The 27646-nt window shown below is 52.0% G+C and overlaps 1 protein-coding gene across 14 annotated transcripts in view; it reads right to left on the bottom strand.

The window, feature by feature from the left end:
* Positions 1 to 787: 787 nt before the first annotated feature.
* The window catches only part of PPARD (peroxisome proliferator activated receptor delta), an 82943-nt gene continuing 56084 nt past the window's right edge, over positions 788 to 27646 (bottom strand). For 11 of the 14 annotated variants that reach the window (XM_054490652.2, XM_054490656.2, XM_054490655.2 and 8 more), the window contains 6 exons: positions 17723 to 17953; positions 8654 to 8808; positions 7002 to 7140; positions 4816 to 5018; positions 4184 to 4634; positions 788 to 3132 (listed from right to left, as the gene is read on the bottom strand). In XM_054490652.2, the coding sequence (XP_054346627.1) occupies positions 2885 to 3132; positions 4184 to 4634; positions 4816 to 5018; positions 7002 to 7140; positions 8654 to 8808; positions 17723 to 17852 (1326 nt within the window). In that variant the 5' untranslated portion in view covers positions 17853 to 17953 and the 3' untranslated portion in view covers positions 788 to 2884. Of the gene's footprint in view, positions 3133 to 4175; positions 4635 to 4815; positions 5019 to 7001; positions 7233 to 7969; positions 8087 to 8653; positions 8809 to 17722; positions 17954 to 27646 lie in introns of those variants that run through there. The other 3 variants (XM_063666155.1, XM_063666157.1, XM_063666156.1) reach the window with 3 other exon arrangements.

The following is a 27646-nucleotide window of genomic DNA, read 5'->3' as shown; positions in this document are numbered from 1 at the left end:
CCCATATGTACTCTCTACGTGAACTCAGGCACCAGCAGTCTGGTTCTACAGTCAAATCAACTGGTGACTTCAGGCTCCTGGGTCGCTGCAGTGTCAGTGTGTGTTGTAGCAACGGTGGTCCCTGAATGATACCATTTTCCCATGCAGCCCTGGAGGTGAGAATGGCTTCCTGCAGTTACTCATCTCTGGATGACGTCTATTTCCCCCTATTGATCTTTCAATACTTCCAATACTTTTGTACAACTCCCTGCAGTACATTCCCCATTTGGAAATATTTAGCTGTAGTTTTTTCCTGACTAAACACATACTCTGTTACATACCCTGACCTGGCCTCACACTGCAAACAAACCCATGGCTGCTGGGGGCTGGGCTCGACTGGACCCCTGGGGAGATGGCACCTCAGGAAAGACAGGAGAGAACTGGGTGGCAGCAAAGGAGAGGAAAGCCGTGATCTCTTGTGGTGATGAAAAACTGGCTTTGATCTATTGAGTCCTGCGTCTGCCTCCTCCAGGGGCCTTCCCCTTCCCCAGACCCCAAGTGCTCCACCAGGTGAGGCCAGGGCACCACACATCCTTTGTCCCCTCACACCCCGAATTCTCTCTGCAGGGTGGAAATGGCACAGTCGTCCACCTGACTGACAAGTGGTGAGCAAAGCGAGGTGGAGGCAGGGGAGGGTTTTGGCGCCCAAAGCCTCCTTTGCCCTCCAGTACTGGATGTGGAGGAGGTGTGGAGCCCTGTCAGCCCCAGGAAAAACATGCAAGTAACTGAGTCAGCTTCCAGTCAGCTCTTAAATATTTAATTCCCATTTATTTAAAGTTTCGTCAGTCTGTGTACACTATTTATATTAAAAACACAGGAAGCTGGGGCTCCTAGCAAAAATATACATTTCAATTTTGGAGATTGTTCAGACACTGAGAAGAACTGTATCCTCAGCACCAGACCCGGGTGGGGGCAGGGATGCGGCATGTGGCCGGGGAGGGAGGTGGTTCCCAGCAGCTGTCCCTTCATAGCCTTGGCCTGAAAGGAAGCACCCCAACCCCCATCAGCTGGGTGGGTGGGGAGCAGGAAGAATCCTGCCAGCAGAGAGTGATCCTGGGGCATGGAAGGGAGGCTGCAGCGCCAGTAGGGGCAGGGGCTGGGCATTTCCACCCAGAGTCACACACAGAATGGCCCCTTGGGAGGGAGGACCAGGCAAGACCCAGGAAGCCTGGGCTCGAACCCCAGTTCTCCTACCTCTGTGCTCTGAGACTCCAGCCAGCCCCTTGTCCCTGCAGGCCTGGAGGGCTCTGCCCCGCTCAGACATGGCATGCCCAGCTGTGCTTTGGCCCTGCTCTGAGGTGAGCGCACCTCAATCTGGGAGCAGGGGAGGGCAGGGACCAGCAGTGTGGGACTGGTCCCACAAGGTCCCCGGACACTAGAGGCTGTGCAGGGAGACTTCTAGGTGGCCAGCTGGGCTGAGTAAAGGGGAAGGGGAGGGCGGTAGAGCTATTGGGACAAATGCACATCAGAATGAACAGGCTCAGTTTATCCCGGGAAGCTCCCACTGGGAGCAGGTGCTGGGCTGACCCACCAGGACCTGCAGGACCCCTGCCTCCCCGGAGACCTGGCCCAGCCCTGCCTGCCCACCTGCAGGCCCCTCTCTCTGGGTTCTCACCTGCCTCAGGGAGGGAAGGGAGGTGCATGGAGCCTGCAGGTAAAGTGATTTCAGTGCTTGTGTGTGTGTGCTGGAGGGGCAGCTTCAGGGAGAGTGGGACCTGAGCTCCCGTGGAGCCAGCTAGAGAAAGGAGCAGTGGGATGTGAGGCCAGGCCCTGGCCCTGGATGCTGACACAATGTGGGCGGCCGCTACTGGGCAGTGGGGCAGTGGGAGTGCTGGCGGAAGGCCTGCCCCGAGCTCTCCCTGGCCTGACCCCAGGACTCAGACCCCGAGTCCTAGGGGCAGAATTGGGTGTGCTGCTTCCTCCAACCACCAATCCCCCCTCCTCCTCTTGAGACTTGCTCCTCTTCAATGAGGTGGGGGCCCACCTGGAGGGAACCCTGCCTACTTCCAAGCTGGGAGAGTGCCGTCCAGCGGCCAGTGCAGGGGGCCATCAGCAACATTGGCCTGGCAAACCAGTGTGAAGATGGAAGGACGCTGGGTGTCAGTGGGGCTGAGGTGTGCTGCTGGAACAGGATCAGTTGGGTCAGTGGGTGGCCTCAGCATCGGAGGGGCAATGACAGTCTTGCGGAGGCATCTGGCTCTCAGCCTGGGGCCTCCTGCCCACTGTCCTTTGCAGCAGGGACCCCATGACTACAGGGGGCTGCAGTCAGTCCAGGCCATGCTTAGCCTTCTCTGGAACCCAGGCCCAGAGAACTTAGTGTTTCTTTGGATGGCTCAAGTCTTTTGCTCTGAAGACAGGAGACAGAAGTGAGGACCCTAAGTCTGCAGGTGCAATGACGGGGCAGAGGGCAGGCCCCACTCTCTTCTGCTCCTGGGGAAAGGGTGTGCAAAAGCAGAGGTCCTGTTCTATGCTGCTGGTGAAATAATACAAAACATCTCACAGAATAAGAAAGGAGGACAGACGTGGGGGTGGAGAGAGAAAGGGAGGGCAAGGGAGAAGGGAAGAGAGAAAACTACAGAAAGGAAGAAACAGAGCAACAGGAATTAGAAAAGAAAGAGGAACTGAGAAAGAGGGAGACAACAAAGACAGGAAGACAGCTGGCTGGAGGAAGTGGGAGAGAGGGCACAGGGAGCCAGAGGCCATGGGTGTCATGTGTCTGAGGGCCATCCTGGGACTCTGCTGCTCCGGGCCGGGTGCTCAAGGGCTGGTCAATGGAAAAGTCATGTGGGTGGGCCCCTCCAGTGCTGGCCCCATTGGAGCCTACAGGGAGGCCTGGGTGCCACCCTTAGTACATGTCTTTGTAGATCTCCTGGAGCAGAGGGTGCAGCGAGGTCTCAGTTTCGGTCTTCTTGATCCGCTGCATCAACTGGGCGTGCTCGGTGACCAGTTGCCGCAGGTCAGCCATCTTCTGCAGCAGCTTGGGGAAGAGGTACTGGGCATCAGGGTGGTTGGCCTGCAGGTGGAATTCGAGGGCACGCAGGATGGTGTCCTGGATAGCCTCCACCTGTGGAACGTTCATGAGGCCTGGCCGGTCTGTGGGGACACAGGGCACGCCAGGGAGCTCAGAAAGGCAGTGGAGCTCCCCTACCTCCACCCCAAGAGGTGACTTGGCCCAGGGAACAGCAGGCCTCCTTGGCCGTGACAGACCAAGCCCTGTCCCGTCAGCAATGCTCCACTGGGTGTTCTAATCTCCCTACCCCTGGTCTTAATCCACTTCTTTTGTTTTTTGCCAATTTGCCCCCCCTCCCCCCCGATTAGGCAACGTAGTATTGTGGTTAAGAGACTCAATGCTTAATTCAAATCCTGTGTCTGCCTGTGAGGCTATAGGCAGGTCACTCAGCCTCTCTGATGTGTAAAATGGAGACACAAAACATTCTTCCTGCACAGGGTTGTTGTGAGGATTAAGTGAGTCACCATCGATGAAAAGAACAGTGCCTGGCATGAAGTAAGCTCTAGGCCACTGTTAGTTAGCATAGTTATTATCGTATTTATTGTGTTGGAATTTTAAAAATGCAGAAAAAATGCAGACAATTTTTCCACCCCACATTAACATGACAGCATACTGCCTGTTAGTCCTTTTCCTTTTTTTTGAGACAGGGTCTCACTCTGTCACCCAGGCTGAAGTGCAGTGGTGGGATTTTGGCTCACTGCAACCTCCACCTCTCAGGTTCAAGCGATTCTCCTGGCTCAGCCTCCCAAGTAGCTGGGATTACAGGCGCCCGCCACCACATCTGGCTAATTTTTTGTATTTTTAGTAGAGACAGGGTTTCCCCATGTTGGCCAGGCTGGTTTCGAACTCCTGACCTCAAGTGATCCACCCGCCTCGGCCTGCCAAAGTGCTGGGATTACAGGTATGAGCCACCACGCCTGGCTTAGTCTTTTTCCTGTCTCCACCTCCATCTACATACATAATGAGATGGAGCTGATCCTGCATACTCAGTCAGTGCCTTGCACGTTCCACTGCCAAGATCACAGGGACACTTCCCCACACTGTCAGAGCTCAGGCACAGTGCCCTGCAGTGAGGGCCAACCCCCAGGATGACTGGGTGTGCCAGGCCAGCCCACCTGCCCCACTCTCACTCACCTCCACACAGAATGATGGCCGCAATGAATAGGGCCAGGTCACTGTCATCAAGTTCCAAGGCGTTGAACTTGACAGCAAATTCAAACTTAGGCTCAATGATATCACCGAAGGGTTTGCGGAGGCTGCGCAGGAACTCACGGGTGACAAAGCCGCTGCCGTTGGCTACCAGCAGCCCGTCCTTGTTGACGATGGAGGCCAGCATGGCGAAGATGGCCTCGTGCACGCCATACTTGAGAAGGGTAACCTGGTCGTTAAGGAAGAGGCTGCTGAAGCTGGGGATGCTCTTGGCGAACTCAGTGAGCTCCCGCACGGTCTCCACTGTGGTGCACTGGCAGCGGTAGAAGACATGCACGCTGATCTCCTTGTAGGGAGGCAGGCCGTTCACCAACTGCTTCCACACCAGCCCCTTCTCCGCCTGCCACAATGTCTCGATGTCGTGGATCACAAAGGGCTGAAAACCAGGCCCCGTTAGAGATCAGGCCTTGGGAGACCCCCACCCTGTGCTCCCCATATCCCTTGCCTGCACCATGAAGTTGAGGGAGGGAGAAGGCCTGGCTCTCCCAGGAGTCAGGCAGGCAGCAGCGGGACCCAGAGCCCAGGACGCTACCAGGCCAAGGAGCAGCAACACTCACCGCCGTGTGGCTGGCTTTGCCGGTGAGGATGCTGCGGGCCTTCTTTTTGGTCATGTTGAAGTTTTTCAGGTAGGCATTGTAGATGTGCTTGGAGAAGGCCTTCAGGTCGGCCACCTGTGGGTTGTACTGGCTCCCCTCGTTTGCCGTCAGCCCTGCCACCAGCTTCCTCTTCTCAGCCTCCGGCATCCGGCCGAAACGGATAGCTGCATAGGGAAGGGGGCAGTCAGCAAGGAGCCCAGGCAGGCCCCAGCACCTCTGACATCCCCATCCCTTTACAGGTGCATGGGCCAAATCCTTTTGGAGCCTAAGGCCCCCAGAAGCTCTAGAGTCAGCAAGGTAGGAATGATGGGGTGGCCCCTCCAGATTGCAAGCTCCACAAGACGTGATTTTTTTTTTTTTTTGGTGTATCTTTGCAAGAGCAGTGATTTTGTCTGTTTTGTTCACAGTGCCCAGCACACAAGGGCTCTAACTTACTGAGTGACTGAGCTACTCTGGCTGGGGTAAGACAGACTTTGGTGACAAAGGCCTGGGCTTGAGTTCCAGCTCAGCAGTTTACTAGCTGTGTGACTTGGGGCAGACTCCTTCACTTTTATTTTTCTTTTCTTTTTTTTGAGACAGAGTCTTGCTCTGTCTCCCAGGCTGGAGTGCAGTGGCGCAATCTCGGCTCACTGCAACCTCTGCCTCCCGGGTTCAAGCAATTCTCTGCCTCAGCCTCCTGAGTAGCTGGGATTATAGGCGCCCACCACCATGCCCAGCTAATTTTTGTATTTTTTTTTTTTAGTAGAGACAGGGTTTCACCATCTTGGCCAGGCTGGTCTCGAACTGCTGACCTCAGGTGATCCACTCATCTTGGCCTCCCAAAGTGCTAGGATTACAAGCGTGTGCCACCATGCCCAGCCTTTTTCTTTTTTTGTTTTGAGACAAGGTCTCACTCTCATCCAGGCTGGAGTACAGTGGCACAATCACGGCTCACTGCAGCCTTGACCTCCTGGGCTAAAGTGATCCTCCCGCCTCAACCTTCTGACTAGCTGGGACTACAGGTGCACGCCACCAAGCCTGGCTAATTTTTTTTTTTTTTTTTTTTTTTTTGTAGAGATGAGGTCTCACTATGTTGCTCAGGCTGGTCTTAAACTCCTGGACTCAAGCGATCCTCCTACCTTGGCCTCCCAAAGTGATGGGATTACAGGTATGAGCCACTGCACCTGGTCACTTTTCTTTTTTAATCAGAAAAATAAGGCTAATACTTTTTAAAACTTACTGAGTTATTAGATCAATTAAATAAGAATCCTCACATAGTAAGCACTCAAAAATTGTTGTCATTAGTAATTGAGTAGGATACGAATTCGACTTCTCCTGGAGTTAGCGTAAGGAGAGGGATTCAGTCAGTTCTGAGATTTCCTAAGAAAGGAGTCAAACCCAGACCTGCCAGACCCCATTACCCAGGAGAGCCGCAAATGGAGGGCTCAGGTCCTGCTATCCTCTAAGATGCAAGGCAGTTAGGGCATCCCTGGGTAAAAGCTGGCCAAGCAGCTAACCTGCCTGTAGAGACCACAAGAGGCTCTCCCCTGTCCTCTAGGGGTCTTACTCAGAGAGGTACTGAGGGGACAGGTGGGCTTTGCAATATCCTACCCTAGGGGTCCGAAGACAAGGCTCTGCAGGAGGCCTGGAGCACAGGGCAGAGAAGGCTCTGTCTCCTGGGAGCGGCTGACCTCCAAGAAACTTCTGCCTGGCTCCTGGCAGTTGACAAATGTGGTTACTTACTGGTTACTGCCTGCCTTCTATAACCAAGAAGGGCCACCTGGCCTTGGCAGTAGCTTTCATGCTGTGTCAGGTCATCTGAGACAGGCTTGAGTTTCTGGGACTGGTGTTCCCTAAATTGTTCAAGCTGGTGTCAATTCTCAGTTCCCTTCTGGGCCAGAATGGGTAAACCTCAGGTACAGGGAGGTAGAGACTACCCCAGGCCTGGGACCCATAGTAGATGCTGGCAGTCTGAGGAAGTGGCAGGTCTTAGGCTCTAAGATCCAAGGTCCAGATCAGCAAAGCCAACAGCCAACAGCCATGGTGCTTACTGTGCGCCAGGCACTGCTCTACAGGTGCCCCCTCTAGGCTGCCCCAAGGGCTCCCTGGACCTTGGTTTCAGGCTGTGTGGAGCCAGCAGCCCGTGTGTTGCCCTGGTCAGCTCTCACCGTTGTGTGACATGCCCAGTGCCAGGCACTTCTGGAAGCGGCAGTACTGGCACTTGTTCCGGTTCTTCTTCTGAATCTTGCAGCTGCGCTCACACTTCTCGTACTCCAGCTTCATGCGGATCGTACGACGGAAGAAGCCCTGAAGCACCAAGAACAGGTGAGGAAAGGCCACCAGGAGGTGGGAGGGAGGTTGTGCCAAAGGGCCCGATTATGCATAAGGTGTAAACACTCCTGAAATTTGGAAGTAATGAGAAGAAATTTTTTTGGAGGGGAGATGGAGAAGGAAAGTAATTCTAAAATTTAATTAAAACTATTTTAGTTCAGGCACAGTGGCTCACGCCTGTAATCCCAGCACTTTGAGAGGCCGAGGTGGGCGGATCACCTGAGGTCAGGAGTTTGAGACCAGCCTGGCCAACATGGTGAAATCCTGTCTCTACTAAAAATACAGAAAAATTAGCCGGGTGTGGTGGCACACCCCTGTAATCCCAGCTACTTAGGAGGCTGAGGCAGGGGAATCCCTTGAACCCGGGAGGTGGAGGTTGCAGTGAGCCGAGATCACGCCATTACACTCCAGCCTGGACAAGAGTGAAACTCCATCTCAAAACAAAACAAAACAAAACAAAAATAACACAACTATTTTAAATGCCTCAAGAAGTCCTAAAGCTTCTTTGTTGGGGCTGGACACAGCGGCTCACGCCTGTAATCCCAGCACTTTAGGAGGCCGAGGTGGGTGGATCACCTGAGGTCAGGAGTTCAAGACCAGCCTGGCCAACATGGTGAAACCCTGTCCCTATTAAAACTACAAAAATTGGGCCAGGCACAGCGGCTCACACCTGTAATCCCAGCACTTTGGGAGGCCGAGGCAGGTGGATCACCTGAGGTCAGAAGTTTGAGACCAGCCTGGCCAACGTGGTGAAACCCCATCTCTACTAAAAATACAAAAATTAGCCAGGCATGGTGGCATGTACCTGTAATCCCAGCTACTCTGGAGGCTCAGGCAGGAGAATCTCCTGAATCCGGGAGGTGGAGGTTGCAGTTAACTGAGATCACGCCACTGCACTCCAGCCTGGGCGACAGATCGAGATTCCATCTCAAAAAAAAAAAAAAAAAAAAAGCTTCTTTGTTAGTTTGGTAACATAAAATTGTCTCACGGCTAACTTGATTTCTTCATAAATGTATCTGGTTCTGTGTATTTGTGAGGTGGTGGTTCAATAAAATAATCTGTGAGATTTTGATGGGTGTGAAGTTAGGAAGGACCCACAAATATCACTGGAAAAACAAATGTCTGTCCTTTTTTCTCAGAGCCCGCTTTGAGCCTTGAGAAACAAGAAACCCAGACCTCAGGTAAGACGATGGCTCAGCCCAAGACCCTCATTCTGTCCTAGCTGCCTGGTCCCCAGGGGGACACAATCACCCACAGAGCTGGGTCAACACAGGTGCCCAGCAGGGTAGGCTTGACAAGGGAACCCCCTCTTCTCCTGCAGTACCCAGAGCTGAAGTCTGGAGCGCAAGGGTCTGGCTGCCTCCTGGGCAGGAATTCTGCAGTAGGTACAGTCAGGGCCCCACCCCAAGGCAGGGAAAGCTTTGTGGAGGGTCAATTCACCATGTGACCACAGCCTCAGTGGCCAGCCACTGCTTCCCCCAGTCCGTACCTTGCACCCCTCACATGCATGAACACCGTAGTGGAAGCCCGATGCCTTGTCCCCGCACACCCGGCACTCCATGTTGAGGCTGCCGCATGAGGCCCCGTCACAGCCCATCTGCAGTTGGTCCAGCAGTGAGGGTGGCGAGGAGCTCTGGGAGAGGTCTGCGGACACAAGATGGAGGGGCAGCTCCACACACTGCCAGGCCTGGAAGCCAGGGCGTGGGAACAGCCCCACAGCCCTCAGCTCAGCCACTTAACAGCTGTGTGGCCTCAGGGAGTCAACCTTTCTGAGGACCAGTTTCTTCACCTAGAACAGGGGGTACTGACAGCTTCTCTGGGAGGATGGGCAAAAAGTCTCCACAGCATTTCTCCCAGAGCCTAACATACAGAAGATGTCCAGTACACAGCAGCTATTACCATCAGGGCTGGGTCAGAGGCTTCCTGGGCTGAACTCACCATGGGGCAGCAGTGGGGAGGAGGATGGCTGTGTTTTGGGAGGAAAGTAAGAGGGAGAAAGCAGACAGAGAGTTTTAGCCCTTAGGAAGCAGCTCTCCTGGTTCAGAGGTTGCCACCGTGTGGCCCACGTGGAGATGTGTGCAACGTGTTTTGCAGAAACTGCAGGACTGTAGACCTCTGTAGAGCTAGCCTCCCCACCATCCCCCACAGGAAGTTCTATTCTTGCATAGACTCCAGGGATGCTGTAAACAATCTCTCAAGAAGCTCAAGTTCATTCCCATGAAACTTCTTGCTTGAGTAGAACAGCTTAGGTATCAGTCATATTGATTAAGCAACACACTGAATTTCTCCAAGTTTTTCTATCAGACGTATAGATGTTTGAACCACGGGGTGTTGAGTGTGTTGGTGACAAAGGCAGTTTGCTAAGGCTATGACTTCAGGATATATCTGCTGTCAGATGATTTCATGAGAACTGCTAGAAGTCTCTTCCCAGTGCCCTTTGGACACTCGGAAATGATCTCTTCGTCTTGGAAAGGGGACCTGAACTGAGTCTTAGCTTCCTGACTCGTAGCCCAGAGCTGGTTTCATGGCCCCACATACCAGCTGTCCTGCCTCTGCCATGATGACCGTCCAACCTCTGCACTCTTTTCTAATGACTGAGCAACCTCCCCAAAAGCAGGTGCCAAACCTCCAAACCAGAGAATCAGCCATTTTGAGTAGAAGGGGATGTCAGGGGGACCGAAGCCACAGAGATAAACCCAGGCTAATGTTTTCCAGGCCTGTGGTAATACCTCTCTACTACACAGGCCAAGCAACCTTGATTTCCCCACATGGGAGTAGCTATCCACCTGCTACCAATCAAAGTGCACTCCATCCTTCCCACACGGTCTCCCCACTCCCCCAGCTTCCCCTTGGGTCCTAGGAGTGGCAGCAGGAAAGCCTGCTTCCCCTATCCTGGCCACAGGAGCGGGAGCACAAGAAGCACCCAACTGTGGCAGAGGGGACCCAGTGGGTTGCTCCCCTCCTGGCTGGTGAGGTTTAGGGGTGACACAAGTCTCTGGTTCCTAAAATGGCCTGTCTTGTCCTGGCACCTTAGCTCCCAACTTCAGTCATTCCAAGGTGTGTAACTGTTCCTCTTGACCCAAACTGGGACAGTGGGCTCCCTACATCTCTCAGGCCTGGGAGGGAAAAGCTGTGCTCTGGGAGGGTGAAGCCGCTTTGGTCTTCTCAGTAGCCTTTGTCACCGCCTGACATATCCTGTGTGTGTTCATTGTTGGAAGCCACCCACTAGACAAAAGGGCCACAAGGGCAGGAACTTTGTCCACCAGGGCACCAGTGTGGTCCGACACTGAGAGCTGTGTGAGGTGCTGGGCACGCAGCAGGCACACGATAGCTCTCTGCACAACTGGCAGTCCTCAGGCTGCCTGGGTGTCCTGACCGCAGCACCAACTGGCTGATGGGGCTGGGCAGGACCTGCCACTCCTGGAGGCATTATAACAGGGACAATAAAACTCACAGCACCGGATGTTGGAAGAAAAAGAGATAACATGACAGAAACACTTTGTGGACGCCTGTGCAGATGCTGGGGCAGGGAGGGTTTCTGGCATTTCCTCCTTGAATCTGTGCAGTCCGTGAGCTTATGCTCGTGTTGTGGCATTTCTTGTAATTTTGTTTTTGTGGCCTGCACGTCTGCTTCCTCTGCGAGACTCTGCATGTCTCTACTCACGTTCCCTTTGGATCTCGGAGCTCACTTCCACCACCGAGTCTTGTCCACAGTGGCCAATACCCTCAGATTATTCACACCTCCTGGAGGTGCCTTTCTTATCCTCCCTGTGGCCATGGAAGGTCAGCAGGTGTCTAGTCATTTGGTTTCTGTTGGCGTTGCACGTGGCAATGTCACCCTCTGTGTTCACTCAAAAGACACATGATAAGCACCTTCTATATGCAGGGCGGGACCTAGACTCTGCCCTCAAATAGCTGAGGTAAGAAAGAGGTAAGAAAGAACAGCAAGGCTGGGTGTGGTGGCTCACACCTGTAATCCCAGCACTTTGGGAGGCCGACACAGGTGGATCACGAGGTCAAGAGATTGAAACCATCCTGACCAACATGGTGAAACCCCATCTCTACTAAAAATACAAAAATTAGCTGGGCGCGGTGGCACGTGCCTGTAGTCCCAGCTACTCGGGAGGCTAAGGAAGAAGAATCACTTGAACCTGGGGGCAGGAGAGCGGAGGTTGCAGTGAGCTGAGATCGCGCCATTGCACTCGGCTGAGTGTGGTGGCTCATGCCAGTAATCCCAGTACTTTGGGAGGCCAAGGCAGGAGGATTACCTGAGGCCAGGAGCAACATAGTGAGACCCTGTCTCTATAAAAAGTAAAAAAAAAAAATAGTTGGGTGTCGTGGCACCTGCCTATAGTGCCAGCTACTGAGGAGGCTGAGGCAGAAAAATCCTTGAGCCTAGGAGAGCTGTGATTGTGCCATCGTACACCAGCCTGGGTGATAAAGCAAGACTGTCTCTACTTAAAAAAAACAAAAGGCCAGGTGCAGTGGCTCACACCTGTGATCCCAACACTTTGGGAGGCTGAGGCGGGAGGATCACTTGAGCCCAGGAGTTTGAGACCAGCCTGGGCAACATAGTGAGACCCTGTCTCTATAAAAAATTAAAAAAACTAGCTGGGTGTGGTGGCACATGCCTGTAGTCCCAGCTACTTGGGAGGCTGAGGCGGGAGGATTGCCTGAATGTGGGAAGATGACTTGAGCCTGGGAGGTCCAGGTTGTGGTGAGCTGTGATTGCACCACTGTACTCCAGCCTGTGGTGACAGAACAAGACCTTGTCTCAAGTAAATAAATAAACAAATAAATAAACAAGAAAAACAAGGAACGGTAAGGTGTAACTTAACTTACTGTAACTCACTTGTGCCTACAGGAAAAAAATAAAATAGAAAAAAAAGAGAAAGAGATAAGAAAACTAGAACATGAGATAGAGTGGAGTAACGCCAGGTAAGGGGCAGTAAGAAGTGCAGGATTTTGGAAGGAGCCATCACTCACGCATGTGACTGTCACGGAAGGGGACTGCTTCCCTCTCTGCTGAAAGAAAGGTGATGGCAGAATTCTTCCCATACTAGGGGCCAGGTTCTGAAGGTTCCACCACTTCCCCCGCATCATGATGTCCCGGGTAGAGGTGGGGGCAAGCAGGTGTCCTGCTAAAGGCACTCCATTGGACACCCATTTCATCTCACGTAAAATGTCAAAACAACCTTTCAAGATGGTCTTCTTACCCCCACTTTACAGGCAAAGAAGCCGAGGCTCCAAGGCGCAGAAGTGTAAGTAACTTGCTGGCAGCGGCTATGTTGGTCTTACGTAACAACTTGATTAGGCCATGGTGCCCAGTTGTTTGACCAAACAATGTGCTAAGAAGGTGTTTTTTTTTTTTTTTTGAGATGAAGTCTCGCTTTTGTTCCCCAGGCTGGAGTGCAATGGCGCAATCTCAGCTTACTGCAACTTCTGCCTCCCGGGTTCAAGCGATTCTCCTGCCTCAGCCCCCCGAGTAGCTGGGATTACAAGGCGCCCAGCTAGTTTTTTTTTGGTATTTTTAGTAGAGATGGGGTTTCACCATGTTGGCCAGGCTGGTCTCGAATTCCTGACCTCAGGTGATCCACCCACCTCGGCCTCCCAAAGTGCTGGGATTACAGGCGTGAGCCACTGTGCCCGGCCACTAAGAAGGTATTTTTTAGATGCAATTAACATTTAAATCAGAAGACTTTGAGTAAAGCAGATTACCCTCCATAATGTGAGTGGCCCTCATCCAACAACTGAAGGCCTTAAGAAAAAAGACTGAGTGCCTACCGTGGCCCCACTGTGGAAGAGGAAATTCTGCCTCCAGGCTGCCTTCGGACTTGAGCTGCAACATCAACTTCCCCGACTCTCCAGCCTGCCTGCCTTTCAAAATTTGGACTTGCCACCCCAACAACTGTGTGAACCAATTCGTTGAAACACATCTCTTTCTTTCAACACACACACACACACACACACACACACACACACACACACACACACAGGTTCTCCTTCTCTGGAGAACCCTGACTAATACAGTGACAGAGCAAGAATTATAACCTAGAACCATGCAACTCCTGGAGCTGAGCTCTTAACCTCGGCATTCCACTACTACGCATATCTACATGTTCAGTACCGCTAATCAATAACATTATTATGATAAACAACAAGACACAGTCACTGCTGAGGAGGCACCATGTCATTATCCAAATGTTTGGATTCAGTGTAAACACTAGCCCTCTCACCCAGAGAGTAAAGTATCAGTTTCACCATCTTTGATGACAAGTTCAGCAAATAGACACTATTGACCTTATTCACATAATTTGTGGCTGAGAGCTCTCCTGCATATCTAGCCTCCAATGCTGGGAGAATGCCGTTGTCATGGCTGTGAAGACAGCCAGGAGGCGCCCGATTGGTCTATTTACTTTGCTGGCAGAGCTCACAGGCAAACAGGAACCCAGCAGCTTCTGAAGTCAGGCCAAATTCTGCAGGGATTTGAGGCTGGGTTACTGAGCAGCCTCTTTACTTCTGTTGTCCTGTTTGCCTGAACTGTGGGCTCCCTGGGACAGGCACTCAGCCTTGTCCACCACTGTATGGCCAGCCCTGGGCACAGTGCTGGGCCCAGCCTGATGCCCACCAAGTGCTTGCCAAGTGAGGAGGTGCTGAGGCCAGGAGGAAGGACACTTTATCTTCCTCTTTCTTTCTCAAGTGTGATTGGGATGGATGTCACTGAAGCAGGAGGGATGAGAATGGGAATGGGATGTGAATCCTGGCTCTAGCTGTCTCTACTCCTATATGCCCAGGGGACCCTGGCAAGTGGGTTTCTGGTAACCTCAGTTTCCTTGTTGATGGGAAGGTCTGTCCTGCCTGGCTGGGGGGAGGGTGAGGAGCAGGTGCTTGGCAGGTGTTGAGCTCAATATCTGCACTGAGAGTCAGTGCTGAACTGCTGAGGAGGGTGGTCAGGGGTGACTGTGGAGCCTTTCTGCTGTTTCAGGGCTCAAAGCTGTGCGCTGTCCTTATGGGTCCCTCAGGGGACTCCCGAGGCCAAAGTAACAACTCATGGGGATGGGGCAGAGAACTAGCAGGTGCTGACACCTGTGATGTGTCACATACCCCCACTGACTCTCACCTGGCCGGCCCTCAGGCTGGGTAGGACACAGCCTGTAAAGGTGAAGAGAATGAGACTTGGAGAAGTGATGGCACTGGCGAGGGCTACAGCTCACAGTGACAGACCTGGGATGCCTGCCCTGGTCTCTGTGATCTCAAAGCCCTTCTGCTCTGGACACATGATCAGGCTCTGTCTCCAGGGCCCCTCACCTGCCAGATCCTCACCCCCCTTTTAAACAGTTAATTTTAGCCTTAAAAAAAGTACAGTTGCCTTTCAAATTATGAAAGTAGTGCATACTTGTTGAGAAAAACACAGAAGGGTATGCAGGATCTTATGACACAGCCTCCTTAACCACGATCCTGCTCCTCAGAGTTAGCCCCCGAGTCCTTCGGTATAGACTCTTCTGGTGCCTTCTATGAAACATAAGGATTTTAAATAATGGGTTCCCCAACTTGTCAGGAACTTGTTTAATATATACAAACCAGCCTTATCCTTTTCAATGACTCCAGAGTATTCTACCATATGGCTCTACCACAGTTTACATAACCGGTTCCCCACAGATGGGCACGTTCCTATTTTTGCTCTTATGAGCAGTCCTGCAGTAAATAAGCTGGCATGGGAATCTCTGTGCATGCTGAGCAAGTACTTACACAGGACACGTTCCTAGAAGTGGGAATGCAGGGTAAAAGAAATGCACACTTGGCCAGGTGTGGTGGCTCACACCTGTAATCCCAACACTTTGGGAGGCCGAGGTGGGAGGATCACCTGAGGAGTTTGTGACTAGCCTGGCCAACACAGTGGAACCCCATCTCTACTAAAAATACAAAAATTAGCCAGGCACGGTGGTGCACGCCTGTAATTCCAGCTAGTTGGGAGGCTAAGGCAGGAGAATCGCTTGAGCCCGGGAGGCAGAGGTTGCAGTGAGTCGAGATCGTGTGCCACTGCACTCCAGCCTGAGTGACAGAGCCAGGCTCTGTCTCAAAAAAAAAAAAAAGAATCGCACACTAAGAAGTGTTGGCCCACACTACCCTTTCACCCCTGGTGGTGGGAGGACCAGGTCCTCCCCACCCATCTGACAGGTGAAATGGCATTGCAACGTAAGGTGCTTTCTTTGAGTTGGTTAGACTGAAAAACCCGTTGGGATTTCAGGCCATTTGTATTTGTCCTACTGTTACCTGTTCTGATTTTCCTGCTAGGTTGCTTGTCTTGTAGAATTTTTGGAAACTTTTCATATACTACAGCTTTAACACAAAGTGATTATGTCAAGTAACCCTCTCTCCTGTTTCAATGACTGAACAAGGAAGTCTCTCTATCTCCACTTCATCCATTTATTGATAAACAGAATCTATTAAACACCACCTCCTACATAGTACCGTGTGACTGGTGAGGCAACCTCTGCCCTGGACGTTTCCCGCTGTGCCCTAAATCCCACAACGAAGCTGCCTGAGAGGTCACCGCCATGCCTGCCTCACCCTACCCCTGCTCCCAGGCACCTCACCTGGCCTGCACGGGAACAGTGATGCTATTTGGGAAACAGCCCTGGTCCCAAGAAGGGGTGTGGAGGAAACTCCAAGACAGAACATTGCTCTGCAGGGGACTTCCATCTGCCTGGGCTCAGATGTGGGGATGAGGTGGGCCACAGCAGGCGGCATAGCCACAAACCCCGTGGCCATCTCTTCTCCTTGCATTCTCCCTTGAATCCTCATGACATCCCACACTCATTCTTAGTCCCCACTGTCTTCCCTTTGCTTTCTAACCCTCCCCACCTTCTTCAGATTTAGAACAGTATGTGCTACTGGCACTGAGTGAATTATCACTCCTGGTTAGCTGTTCCTCTCTTCTGAGACAGGCTGTGTCTCCAAAGCCATCCCAGTTACCAGCCAATAGACAGGAAGTTGCTTACTCGGGGAATGGCGGACACCTTCACTTTGGCCCTAGAATCACATTTGGCCTAATTTGGTCACTCCCAGGTGATCCTGGGTGAGATGAGAAGGACCGAATGATGGCTCTATACTCCCTCCACCCAACTCTATACACTGAAGAGGAAGAACTTCTGCAAAATTCTGGGACTTGCTTTGCAGGTTCAAGGTGGTGTGGCTCAAGGATTCTGACCCATCTTAGCTGCAGACCCAAACAGGAGCCTGCACTACCTCCACAGCCTCCACTCTGCCTTAGCTTGGACACCAACTGCCTCCTCCTGCTCCGTGCAGTCACAGGGGTTCAGAGCCCATTTCTGTGGGGTGGGCTTGCTCCTCTGCCTGAGTCACCGCCTGTGGCTAGGATCTCCTGCAGCTGAAAGCAGCAGCGAGTGCAGGGTGTCTACTCCTGGCAGTACATCCTTATGACCCTAAGTTCCCTCTAAGGGAAGGAGCGAGGATGAGCTGGATGTGCAGGCCTGCAGCACTTGGGTAAGGAGAGAAGTAGAGGGAGAAAGCAAGAAGCAGAGGGATCAGGCCAGGCGTGGTGGCTCCTGCCTGTAATCCCAGCACTTTGGGAGGCTGAGGCGGGTGGATTGCTTGAGCCCAGGGGTTCGAGACCAGCCTGGCCAACATGGTGAAACCCCATCTCTACTAAAAAAATACAAAAATTAGCCAGGTGTGGTGGTGCACGCCTATAATCCCAGCTACTCGGGAGGCTGAGGCAGGAGAATCGCTTGAACCCAGGAGGCAGAGGTTGCAGTGAGCTGAGATTGTGCCGCTGCACTCTAGTCTGGGCAACAGAAGGAGACTTTGTCTCAAAAACCAAGAAACTAAAAAGCAGGGGGAACTGCAGCAGGGAAAGCCAGGGGCTGCATGGATTCTGGGTGCTTTTGAAGGTAAACATAACATGATGATGATGAAGACAACAGTACAGGGTACTAGAGAAAACTGTCTGCACTGCTGATAAATAAAGGGGAACCAATAAGTGAGACAGTAGAAGCTACAACTGCTTGGCTGCATAAAAATAATATTAGTTGAGTTATTCATACTAACTGCTTAGCATTTTTACCTAATTATGATACAGCTCAATGATGATGTGTATAATTATTATCAGACCAATTGAACTGTGTGTTTTGACTGATCATAACAATCCCAGGTACAGCTGATCTTTCTAGTGTGCTGTTAGTGGAGATTGGTCTCAGATGCCTTGTGTTAACAGTGGTGGGAATACTAATAATGATGATGACATGTGTTACAGATGCCCACTCATTTAATTCTCACAAGAGCCCATATCCACATCACCTACCATCCTCTGGCCTGTTTTACATAAGGAAGTGGTGCAGCTTGCCCCAGGCCCCACTGCTGATGAGTGGCAGAGCAGATCCCCACCGCACTGGGCGTGAACCCAGGCTTCCAGCTCCAGTCCTTCAGCACTCTGCTACTCTGCGCCCCACATGATGGCATTTGCAGAGGGCCAGGATCCCCACTGCTCTGGGCTGTGCCTCCTCTGCCCTGGGTCCCCTGCCAGTCCTCTCCTCACCTGTGTAGCTGCTGGAAGGAAGTGCGTGCTGTGGTCCCCCATTGAGCTCTGGGGCTCCTTCTGCCTCTGCCACTTCCTCTTTCTCCTCCTCTTCCCGGACCTCAGGGGCTTCCTCCTGTGGCTGCTCCATGGCTGATCTCCCCTCGGCGCCACACCTGCAGGCCCAGTCATAGCTCTGGCATCGTCTGGGTCTGAACGCAGATGGACCTCTACAGGGCGGTTCCCATCAGCCTGGGCAGAGGAGAAGACAGGAAGAGGTCAGGGGAGGCAGTAACAAGGAAGAGGATGGTGCGAGTGGGGCATGCCTGGGGGCTGCTGTCATGGAGGGGGTTCTTCTGCTCCTGCTCCTTCCCCAGTTCCTGCAGTGCTATACCATGGTCTCTGCTCCCTGTATCACAAGTCACCTGCCCTATCACCCTTCCCACCTGGCTCTTGTAGTGGGTTTGTCGGGTTTGGAGCAGGCTCCATAAACTAGAGAGGTGACACACCACTGTGCCACCCTTCCCTGCCTCCTCTGCTGCCTCCTGTTCTGAGTCTCCAGGAAGCACATTGGAATGACTTGAGGGGCTTTTCCCAACTCTCCAGCCCACCTGGAGATCCAGATATGCATCACGCCTCCCATCCCCGACCCTGTCCCTACCAGCACTCAGGCCCAAGAATCATGGCTCTCCTGTGCTACTGTTCCTGAAGGGGTGAGTCCCATCCTTTCAGTGGTTGGGTGTGGAAAAAAGACATAAAGCCCTGCTGTTCTTGGCTCATGTTGACAGCAGATCTGCAACCATGGCCTCAATAGCAGAGACATCAGAAAAAGGAAGATGTGCTCCGTCCTGGAGTCTTTCCAAGGTGACAACTTACTGGGTGGTGACGCCATGTCCACATCACCCAGGAGGAGACAGTTCCAACCCTTAGCAAGTAAAACACTGTCCACAAATGCCACAGTCAGAGATGACAAGATCATGAGGTACTGTGGAGAGTCTCCCAGCAGGGAAAATGTCTGCACCAGACCTTGTGGAAGGATCAGGAGAAGAAAAGATCTGCTTTAAGACGTTAAGCATCTGTGGGACCCCACCTCTTGGATATTTTACTGACAGCTCAAACTCAATCTATCCAAACAGAACCCATCATTTTCCCCAAACCCATTCGTCCTCTAGTAACCTTTACTTTAGTGACCCACCTGCCTGTCTACGCACTCATCAGAGCCAGAACCTGGAGTGATCCGAGACTCCTTCTACTTTCTCTCCCTGCTCTAGACCTGCCAACTCGGCTGTACACTGTAGTCACTGGGGAGTTTTTAAAAAACAGGTGCCTGGTCCCATCCCCAGAGATTGTCCTTTGATTGGTTTGGGGAGCAGCTTGGACATTGGGTTTCTTATTTTTTAATTGTCCTGGTGATTGTAATGTGCAGCCAAGTTTGAGAACCACTATCAGCTTCACAGCAAAGCACCTTCCAACTGGTAGTAAATCACTCCCTCTCAAAACATGTTAAGGCTACACATTCATTTCCACCAGGCCTTCCCTTGCTTGGACTTAACAATAAACTCGGGCCTACTTGAGGGTAGAGGCTGGGAGGAGGAGAGGAGCAGAAAAAATAACTATCGGGTACTAGTCTTAGTACCTGGGTGATGAAGTAATCTGTATAATAAACCCCTGTGACACAAGTTCACCCATATAACAAAACTGCATCTGTACCCTGAACCTAAAATAAAACAATACCACAAAACTCTTAGCTGTTTTCTGGTGGGTTTTTTTTTGTTGTTGTTATTGTTTTTTGAGACAGTCTTACTCTGTCACCTAGGCTGAAGTGCAGTGGTGCAGTCATGGCTCACTGAAGCCTTTATCTCCCGTGCTTAAGCGATCCTCCCACCTCAGCCACCCAAGTAGCTGGGACCACAGGTGTGCACTACCACACCGGCTAATTTCTGTATTTTTTTTAGGGATGGGGTTTTGCTATGTTGCCCCGGCTGGTTTTGGACTCCTGGGCTCAAGCAATCTGCCCACCTTGGCCTACCAAGGTGTTGGAATTACAGGCATAAGCCACTGTGCTTGGCTTAAAAATAATTTAAATTATAATAAAATAAGAAGGCAAAACTTAATAATGTGGAAGATGAGAGGGAGTGATCAACATTCAATCAGCTCAAGTCCCTTTACTTCTCAAAAGATGTCTCAAGATGCCGATGTATAATTTCCAAATTATTACAGTAGAGTGGGAAAACCTGGAAAAGGTCACGTAAACTTCTAGCTTTGTGACCGAGGAAGCCTCACAGACAGGAGCAGACCACAGAGACACAACTAAATGAATGCGGGATCCTGGACCAGATCCCTGAAGCAGAAAGGGGGCAGTGGCAGAAAAACTGGTAAGGTCTGAACAACACACTGACTTTGGTTAATAGTATTGTACCAGTGTTCCTTTATGTAAGATTTAATGTGAGCTGGGTGAAGGATATGTGGGGACTCTGTATGATCTCTGCAACTTACTCTGTAACATCAAACTTTTTTCAAAATAGAGTTAGAATGAAAAAACCTTTAAAAATTTTGGTTTTCTGGCTTCTCTTGAAAATTGGGCAGACCTGGCCCTTGGGCACCTGCATGCCTCTGGCACCCACCCCCAGAGCCGAGCAATGGCTGCCCACTCGCATGGTCTCCACTAGTGGCAGTTTCTCCCCAGCAGGCTCTTTACTCATTTACACTGCATTGCAGGGACTTGATAGTTTGTTTAATATACATCAGTTCCTCAAGGATCAGTCCCTGACCACTCGCCCCTGGGTGTTAAACTTGGGAAGCACCAGACCCAGAGCACAGGAAATGTTCACAGGTGCTGTCCTGCTCACCCCGTGGCTTTCTCCAAGTGGCAGCTGGGGCAAGTCACTCCTACTTCTCCCCAGCTCCATTCTCCTTCCTTCTGAGTCTCAGTCTTCTCTGGATCAGCAATCTGTGCCTACCTAAACACTCAATCTCCCCAAGCTCTCTTGCAGCTACAGTGTTCGTTGGCATAATTCTGACCAGCAATATGTGAACAGAAATCTACCAGGAGGAGCTTCTGAAAAAGCTATTATTTCCTAATAGAAAGAGACAAACTTCTGCCCTTCCCATCTTCCTGCCTGGAAAAGGAATACTATGCCTAGAGGTGTAGCAGCTGCTTTTGGAGCAGCAGAAGACAGGGTAGGAGGGTGGGTGAAAAGTCCGAAAGCACCTGGCCACTGCGGCCTCTCAAAGCTGCTGGACCCGCCCTGCAATGCCAGCCTCCAGACTGCTTGTTAGGTGAAAAAATCAAACTTGTTTTACCAGGCACTGATTGCCAGATTTCTGTTGCATGCAACTGAACACAATCCTAATTTAAAATAGGAGACATAAAGACACTTAGCTCAAGAGTAGAGTGGGGTTCTGGGGTGGAAGTTGGCCACAATACTGGAAAAAGGACCCTGGCAATTACCAAGAGCAGTGTGTGACTGTAGTAGCATTAGTCAGCTTTAAAAAAAAAATGCCATTATCTAAATAACAAGTACCAGAAACACTGATTCTTTATGCTCCACCAGATTGAAAGCCTGGAGATGGAGGAGGTAGGGGAGGGTGAGAAGGGGCCACAGGAGGCCTCAGAAGGGATGAGTTCCCAGAGAAGGAGCAGCACGGGTGACAAGGGTCAGATGGTGAGACCCCCGAGAGCCACGACAACAGTGGCGGCAGAGCCCAGGGTGAGTGGGATGAGGCAATGAGAACACACTCTGTTTTTGGGCCCATGTGGCGTGGGTGTCAGTGGACACGGGGAAATGCACACCAGGCTGTGGTGATGAGAGCCAGGAAGAGGGGGACATGAAGATGTGGGGTTCCCGCTTAGCAGGCAGTAACAGAGGAGGAAAAGCTACAATACTGCCTGGTATATATAATCGACAACACAGCATCTGAGCCTCTGATGGCCCTGGGGAAGACCTGATGGAGCTCCCTGTCAGGACCAAATCCTGGAGGGAGGGGAGGGAGCTGACTGAGCTCCCACTATGCATCACGCTCCCACTCAAGCCTCGCCAGCCCCCATTAAGGCCTTATAGGCCCCCCTTGCAGATGACAAAAGTGACAGGCCTGAGGATCCCAACAGGGCATCTCAGAACATGCTAGAGGATGAAGCAGAAAACGGCAGAGCTTCGGACGCAGCGGGACTCGAGCTGAGCCAGGCCCTGACAGCTGTGTGCACTGGGCCGTGTTACTCAGCAGAGCCTCAGCTCCCACTCTCACATATGAGCTGGTAGTGGGTTTTTTTCACCAGAACCGGTAAAACTGTTGTCAGTTTTGGGAGGTGTAAGTGGTTGCCTCTTAGGCTCAGATGAAGTTCTGGACTCTGGCTAGAGTTTTGAATTTGGGACCAGGGTCTCTGGTTCCCATGCTGACATCTCTCCCTAGCCTGGAATTGTCTCTTCTGACTGTGGCCTCTCAAGGACACCAGCGAAGAGGGAGGGGAGCTGTAGTCTGGCTGTTCTAAAACCTACCCACGTCCCTTGGGCTGCTCCTATTTAGACTGAACTGCTGTGCTGCAGCCCATCCCTGCATTTTGCCAGAAGCCTGCCATTTTCATATGGCCTCACTGCTCCATCTACAGCTGAGGTCTGCCATCCACCCTGAGCCAAGGTTGCTCCCTGTTCTCAGCTTGCCCAGCCAGGAGCAACCTTGACCCCTGGGCTCTCTCCCCTGACCCACCGGACCTAGGCCCACTGTCTGGATTTTCTCAGGTAGCTGCCACCCCACCCACCACAATTCCTGCACTGAACCCTATTCTCCTCTTCCTTTCTTAAGACCTGGCACTAAAGATAGCACAGCCTGGGCCGGGCATGGCTCATGCCTGTAATCCCAGCACTTTGAGAGGCCGAGGCAGGCAGATCACATGAGGCTAGGAGTTCGAGACCAGCCTGGGCAACATGGTGAAACCCTGTCTCTACTAAAAATACAAAAATCAGATAGATGCGGTGGTGCACATTTGTAATCCCAGCTACTTGGAGGCTGAGGCACGAGAATCACTTGAACCCGGGGGGCAGAGGTTTCAGTGAGCCAAGATCGCACTGCTGCACTCCAGCCTGAGGACAGATTGAGACCCTGTCTCAAAAATAAAAAAAAAAGTCCAGGTGCGGTGGTTCATGCCTGTAATCCCAGCACTTTGGGAGGCCGAGGTGGGTGGATCACTTGAGGTCAGGTGTTCAAGACCAGCCTGGCCAACATGGTGAAACCCCATCTCTACTAAAAATACAAAAATTAGCTGGGCATGGTGGCGCACGCCTGTAATCCCAGCTACTTGGGTGGCTGAGGCACGAGAATCGCTTGAACCTGGGAGACGGAGGTTGCAGTAGGCTGAGATCGCACCACTGCACTCTAGCCTGGGTGACAGAGGAGACTCTGTCTCAAAACAACAACAACCACAATACAGCCAGGCACTAAGTTTAATTTGTATGCTGGCAAAAAACCCTGGCTTTTTTTTTTTTTTTTTGGTCTGGCTCCCAGTGTTGGCTATCTCCCCTCTCCACCCCTCAGCACTATGCCAGAGCCAGAAGCCCTCTAATCATGTCACAGCTTTGCCCCACTTAAGAGGCTGGAGCTTCAGACCCTCAGACAAGACAAGGGCCCTGAGCCAGAATGAGGGGGCACGAATGCAGCAATGTAGCCCCTCACCAAAAAGTAGTCCCTAGCAAAATAATTTCTTGCATGGGGCATGGGGGAAGGGCAAGGCGGCTCATGCCTATAATCCCAGCACTTTGGGAGGCTGAGGCAGGCAGATCACCTGAGGTCAGGAGTTCAAGACTAGCCTCGCCAACATGGTGAAACCCCTGGTTATCTGGGTGTGGTGGCACGCACCTGTAATCCCAGCTACTTGGGAGGCTGAGGCAAGAGAATTGCTTGAACTAGGGAGACAGAGGTTGCAGTGAGCCAAAATCACACCACTGCATTCCAGCCTGGCAACAGAGCAAGACTCCATCTCAAAAAATAAAAATAAAAGGATTTCTTGCAAAACAAACCCCTGGACTATTCCAATTCTGACATATATGTATGTGTGTACACACACACACACACACAAGCCTGCAGTGCACATGCAGCCCCCATGCTCCCATTCCAATACCCACTGTCTGGCCCCAAGAAGAAACTCAGCCCTTCAGAGAGCTTAGGTGCAGGGAGGGGCACGACTCCATCCATTGCCCATTGGCAGGTGAATTTCATGGGCAGTGGTAGTTAGGAGCTTAACCCAAATGACCCAGAGCTCTAGAGAGACCTGGTCTGGGGCCAGAGCAACTAAGCCACCTGGGGCCCAGTCCTTCCCACCAAGTCCAGTTGTCTCCCTTCCCCATCTCTGCTAGGAGTAGGGAGGGGCTCACTTTCAGGGCAGCCCTCTGTGCTCCCGGTCAGCTGGGCAACCCCCAAGTGCCTCGTACTCCTCGTGGTGACTCACGCATTTCCCTGATGCCCACTGGCAGGCTGTATGGTGTGGCAACACTTCTGCCCTATCCAGGGGATGAGTGGGGACAGTCAGTGTGCCAGGGGCCTCCATGGGCTCCATCTGCCACATGGTACAGCCTGATGGACCTTCTTACTGTACCAGAGCCTAAGCTGGATCGCCACCTCCATCACAATAGTACCAGCTTCCCTTCTCCAAGGACTTCCCTTCTCCAAGGACCATGCTCTATGTATGTTGGCAAATGTAATCTTCACAACAACCCTAAGAGGCAGGTACTATTATCATCTCCATTTAACTGATGTGGAAATTATGGCACAGAGAGGCAAAGTAATTGGCTCAAGGTCACACAGTAACTAGAGAAGCAGGATTTGAGTCAAGGCAGGTTGGCTCAAGTCTTAGCCACTCTACTGTGTGCCTCATATATGGTGCTGGGTAAGACTGGACCAGGAGCTGGCATGTCCTTGCCCAGCTGGGGCTCCTTAGTCTCAGTCTGGAGCCATCACCTCTGAATCCTCTGTCTGGCTGCCAGTCGCCAGCTGTTTCTGTCAAGAACATCTTGGTCAAAGCCCTTCTGGACATTACTGCCAGAAAATGACTCCTGTGTGCTGAAGACAGCCACAGGCTCTGGTCCCTGCCTCCCTCTCCAGGCCTATCCTCCTGCTCTGCCTGCCTATGTGCCTCATGATCCCGCATCACTCCCTGAGCATGGAGGCTTGAACTGGCACCTGCCTTGAATGCCGTCCCCTCCACTAGCTAAGACCTTCTCTCCTTCGCGACCTGCCTGCACCTCCTCTTCCGGGAAGCTCTCCTGGACTAGCTCCATTCTGTTCCTTCTCACCACAACCCTGACCCAGGCCCTCCAGATCTGCAATCGCTACACCAAACTGCAATGTCTGCTAACTGCTCTGGCCTCACCATGTTATCAGTTTCCCAGAGAATGCCCTGTATCTTACTGAGGTAGGTCCCAGCACCTGGCACGGTGCCTGGCATTTAGTGGGTCCTCAACATACATTTGCTGGATGAATAAATATACTAAAAACATGAGCCTTAGCCACACTATTCTGAGTTGTAGCACTTGCCACTGTATCAGTTTTCATATATTACTGCCATCGAGATGCAATACTCCAAAGAAGTGAATTCCACCGGCTTCAGTCAGGCCTGGGTTCACACCCTGGCTCATCCCTCCCATCCTATGACTTGGGGAAGACATTAAAACTGGGATAGTACCACCTAACCGGAGAGGCTGCTGTGTGGAATAAATAACAACGCAGTAACTGCTTAACAGTGCCAGGGAGATAGGAAGGGTCCTACAAACAAGGACCACAGTGGCTGCTGCTATTATTATCACCCATGGCTTGTGTTAAGGGATTGTATGGTGATATTCCAGTCCTAGAAATGTGCTAGCCTGCTGAAACCCAAGGCACCTCCACAGACAGAACTTCCCAGTTCCCTGCCTCACCATCAATTGTGGGGAGAGAACCAGCAGGGAGCCCCCTACTCTGGGCACATGCTTCTTTTTTCAGGGAGAAGGGCCTAAACCTTCCTCCTCCTCTTGCCCCACATGCAGGTGACCCAGTTGCTGTCATCTCCTTCCTCCCATACTGCAACGGAATAAGGGGTAGCCTCTGGATACAAGACAGAGGTTGCCCTGTCTCCGTGGCAGGTGCTTTTGGGATCAGAAGTGAGGGATGTCATGGGAGAATGGGTCTGGCTGATTCTCTCCCAACCTTTCTTATCAATCATTAATCCAAGTGCTGACCTAGTGACCTGGTTTTCTAGGCCAGCAACTCTGCCGTGTTCTCTGCTTACTATTCGCCAATCCAGGTCACCCCACCCTCTTAAGGACACAGGAGAAGCCCGGGTGGCCTTCTAGCTGGCCAGAGTCAGCCCAGAGAGTCACCTGAGGCCAATCCCCAGGAGTGGCCTGGGGCTGGTTTGTTCAGAGAGTGCTGGAACCAGAGAAAAGACGGCCAGGAGGCCACCCACGCATTCCACAATTCTTCCCATTGCCCCAAGAGGCAGTCCCTAGGAACAGCCTCCAGGGCTGGAGAATGTCCTGGAGAAGAGACCAGAGACAGGAGAGTACCCTTCACCAGGGATGGGAAAGCCGCCACAGAAGGGGGCCTTGGATGTGCCCACCCACCCACCTGCAGTAGGGAGAGAGAGGCACCCAGATCCCTGCATCAGCTCTCCACTGGGAGCACTAACGTGCTGACCACCTCTGACCACAGCCACTGAAGACTGCGAAAAATCTGTGGTTTTCACAAAGAGAAGCTCAGCAATGTCAAAGCACACACACATGCATAAAAACAAAACTGAAAAGACATGGCCACAAATGTTAAGGGTACTTTTCTCTGAGGGGTGGAGCTGTAGGTGATTTCGATTTTCTTAATTATATTTTCCTATGTTATCCAATTTCTTCACAGTGAGCGTGGGATACCTTCATAATCCGGGGTTGGTTGGGGGAAGGGGGAGACATTTTAAAAACCAAATAAAACGCTGAGAGATGCCAACGAGGTAAAGGAAAGGCCTGCTCAGGTCCCAGAAGAGACCCAGATCTCTCCTACTGAAGCTTGAATGGGCCTGAGGCCCCTCACACTGTGTGGAGAGGGCTTCCAGGGTAGGGTGGTTCTGCCGGCCAGCAGAGAGACTCACCAGGGACCGAGCCAGAGCCCTTCTCAGCTAAGACCACAGGGGCTATGGTTGTGGACACTGTCCCTGCCCCTCTGCCCTTCTGGTCCCTGCTAGCTGGTTTCATTCACTTGTTCAACAAATATTTGTCAAGTACCTACCACCATGTGCCAGGCTACATTAGCCAGCAATGACCAGGGCTATGAAGGACAAATGCCAAGCAAGGTGCAGCACTCAGAGCACATGAGTCAGGTGCGGGTGGCCAGGAGACACTTTCCTGAGGACCTTACATAGCCTCTGGCCCAGGCAGGCTGAGTGGGATTCCAGGGTGATGGGAACAGTGATGTGAAAAGGCCAAAGGAATAAGGACCTGGGCTGTCTGTGGGTAGAGAGAAGGGCTGTGGCTAGAGGTCACTCAGCGTCTTGAAGGGTAAGCTGAGGATGTGGGTATTTATTCTAGGAGGAGCAGAGAGCCAAGGGGGTTATGAAGAGGATGGGGAGGAACAGAGCTGCATTTTTACAAAGACCTTTCAGGCTGCTGTGGAGAACAGACTGAAGATGATAACAGACTGAAGATGATTTCAGCCAGGCTCGGAGGAGCAATAGTTACAGCAAACCCAGCAAGGGAGTCGGCGGGAGGGGAAGGCCACCTCCTGGAGCCCTGCAAGGTCTGGGAAGCAGCTGCCTGTTGTGTTCCCAGGAAGACTCAGGCTGAGGAGTTGAGGGATGGGGCCCTGACTCAGAGCTGAGTACCTCTCTGGCTGCCCCACCTGTGTCCTCACTGAGTAAAATGTCAGAATTAGATCATCTCCAAGGCCTGTTCCTGCTCTGCCCTTCCAGACTCCAGCCTCCCAGAAGTCCTGGTCTCC

Source organism: Pongo pygmaeus, chromosome 5 (assembly GCF_028885625.2).
Source record: "Pongo pygmaeus isolate AG05252 chromosome 5, NHGRI_mPonPyg2-v2.0_pri, whole genome shotgun sequence".
In the NCBI taxonomy this organism is placed as follows: domain Eukaryota; kingdom Metazoa; phylum Chordata; class Mammalia; order Primates; family Hominidae; genus Pongo; species Pongo pygmaeus.
This window is presented reverse-complemented; position numbering and strand designations above follow the sequence as displayed.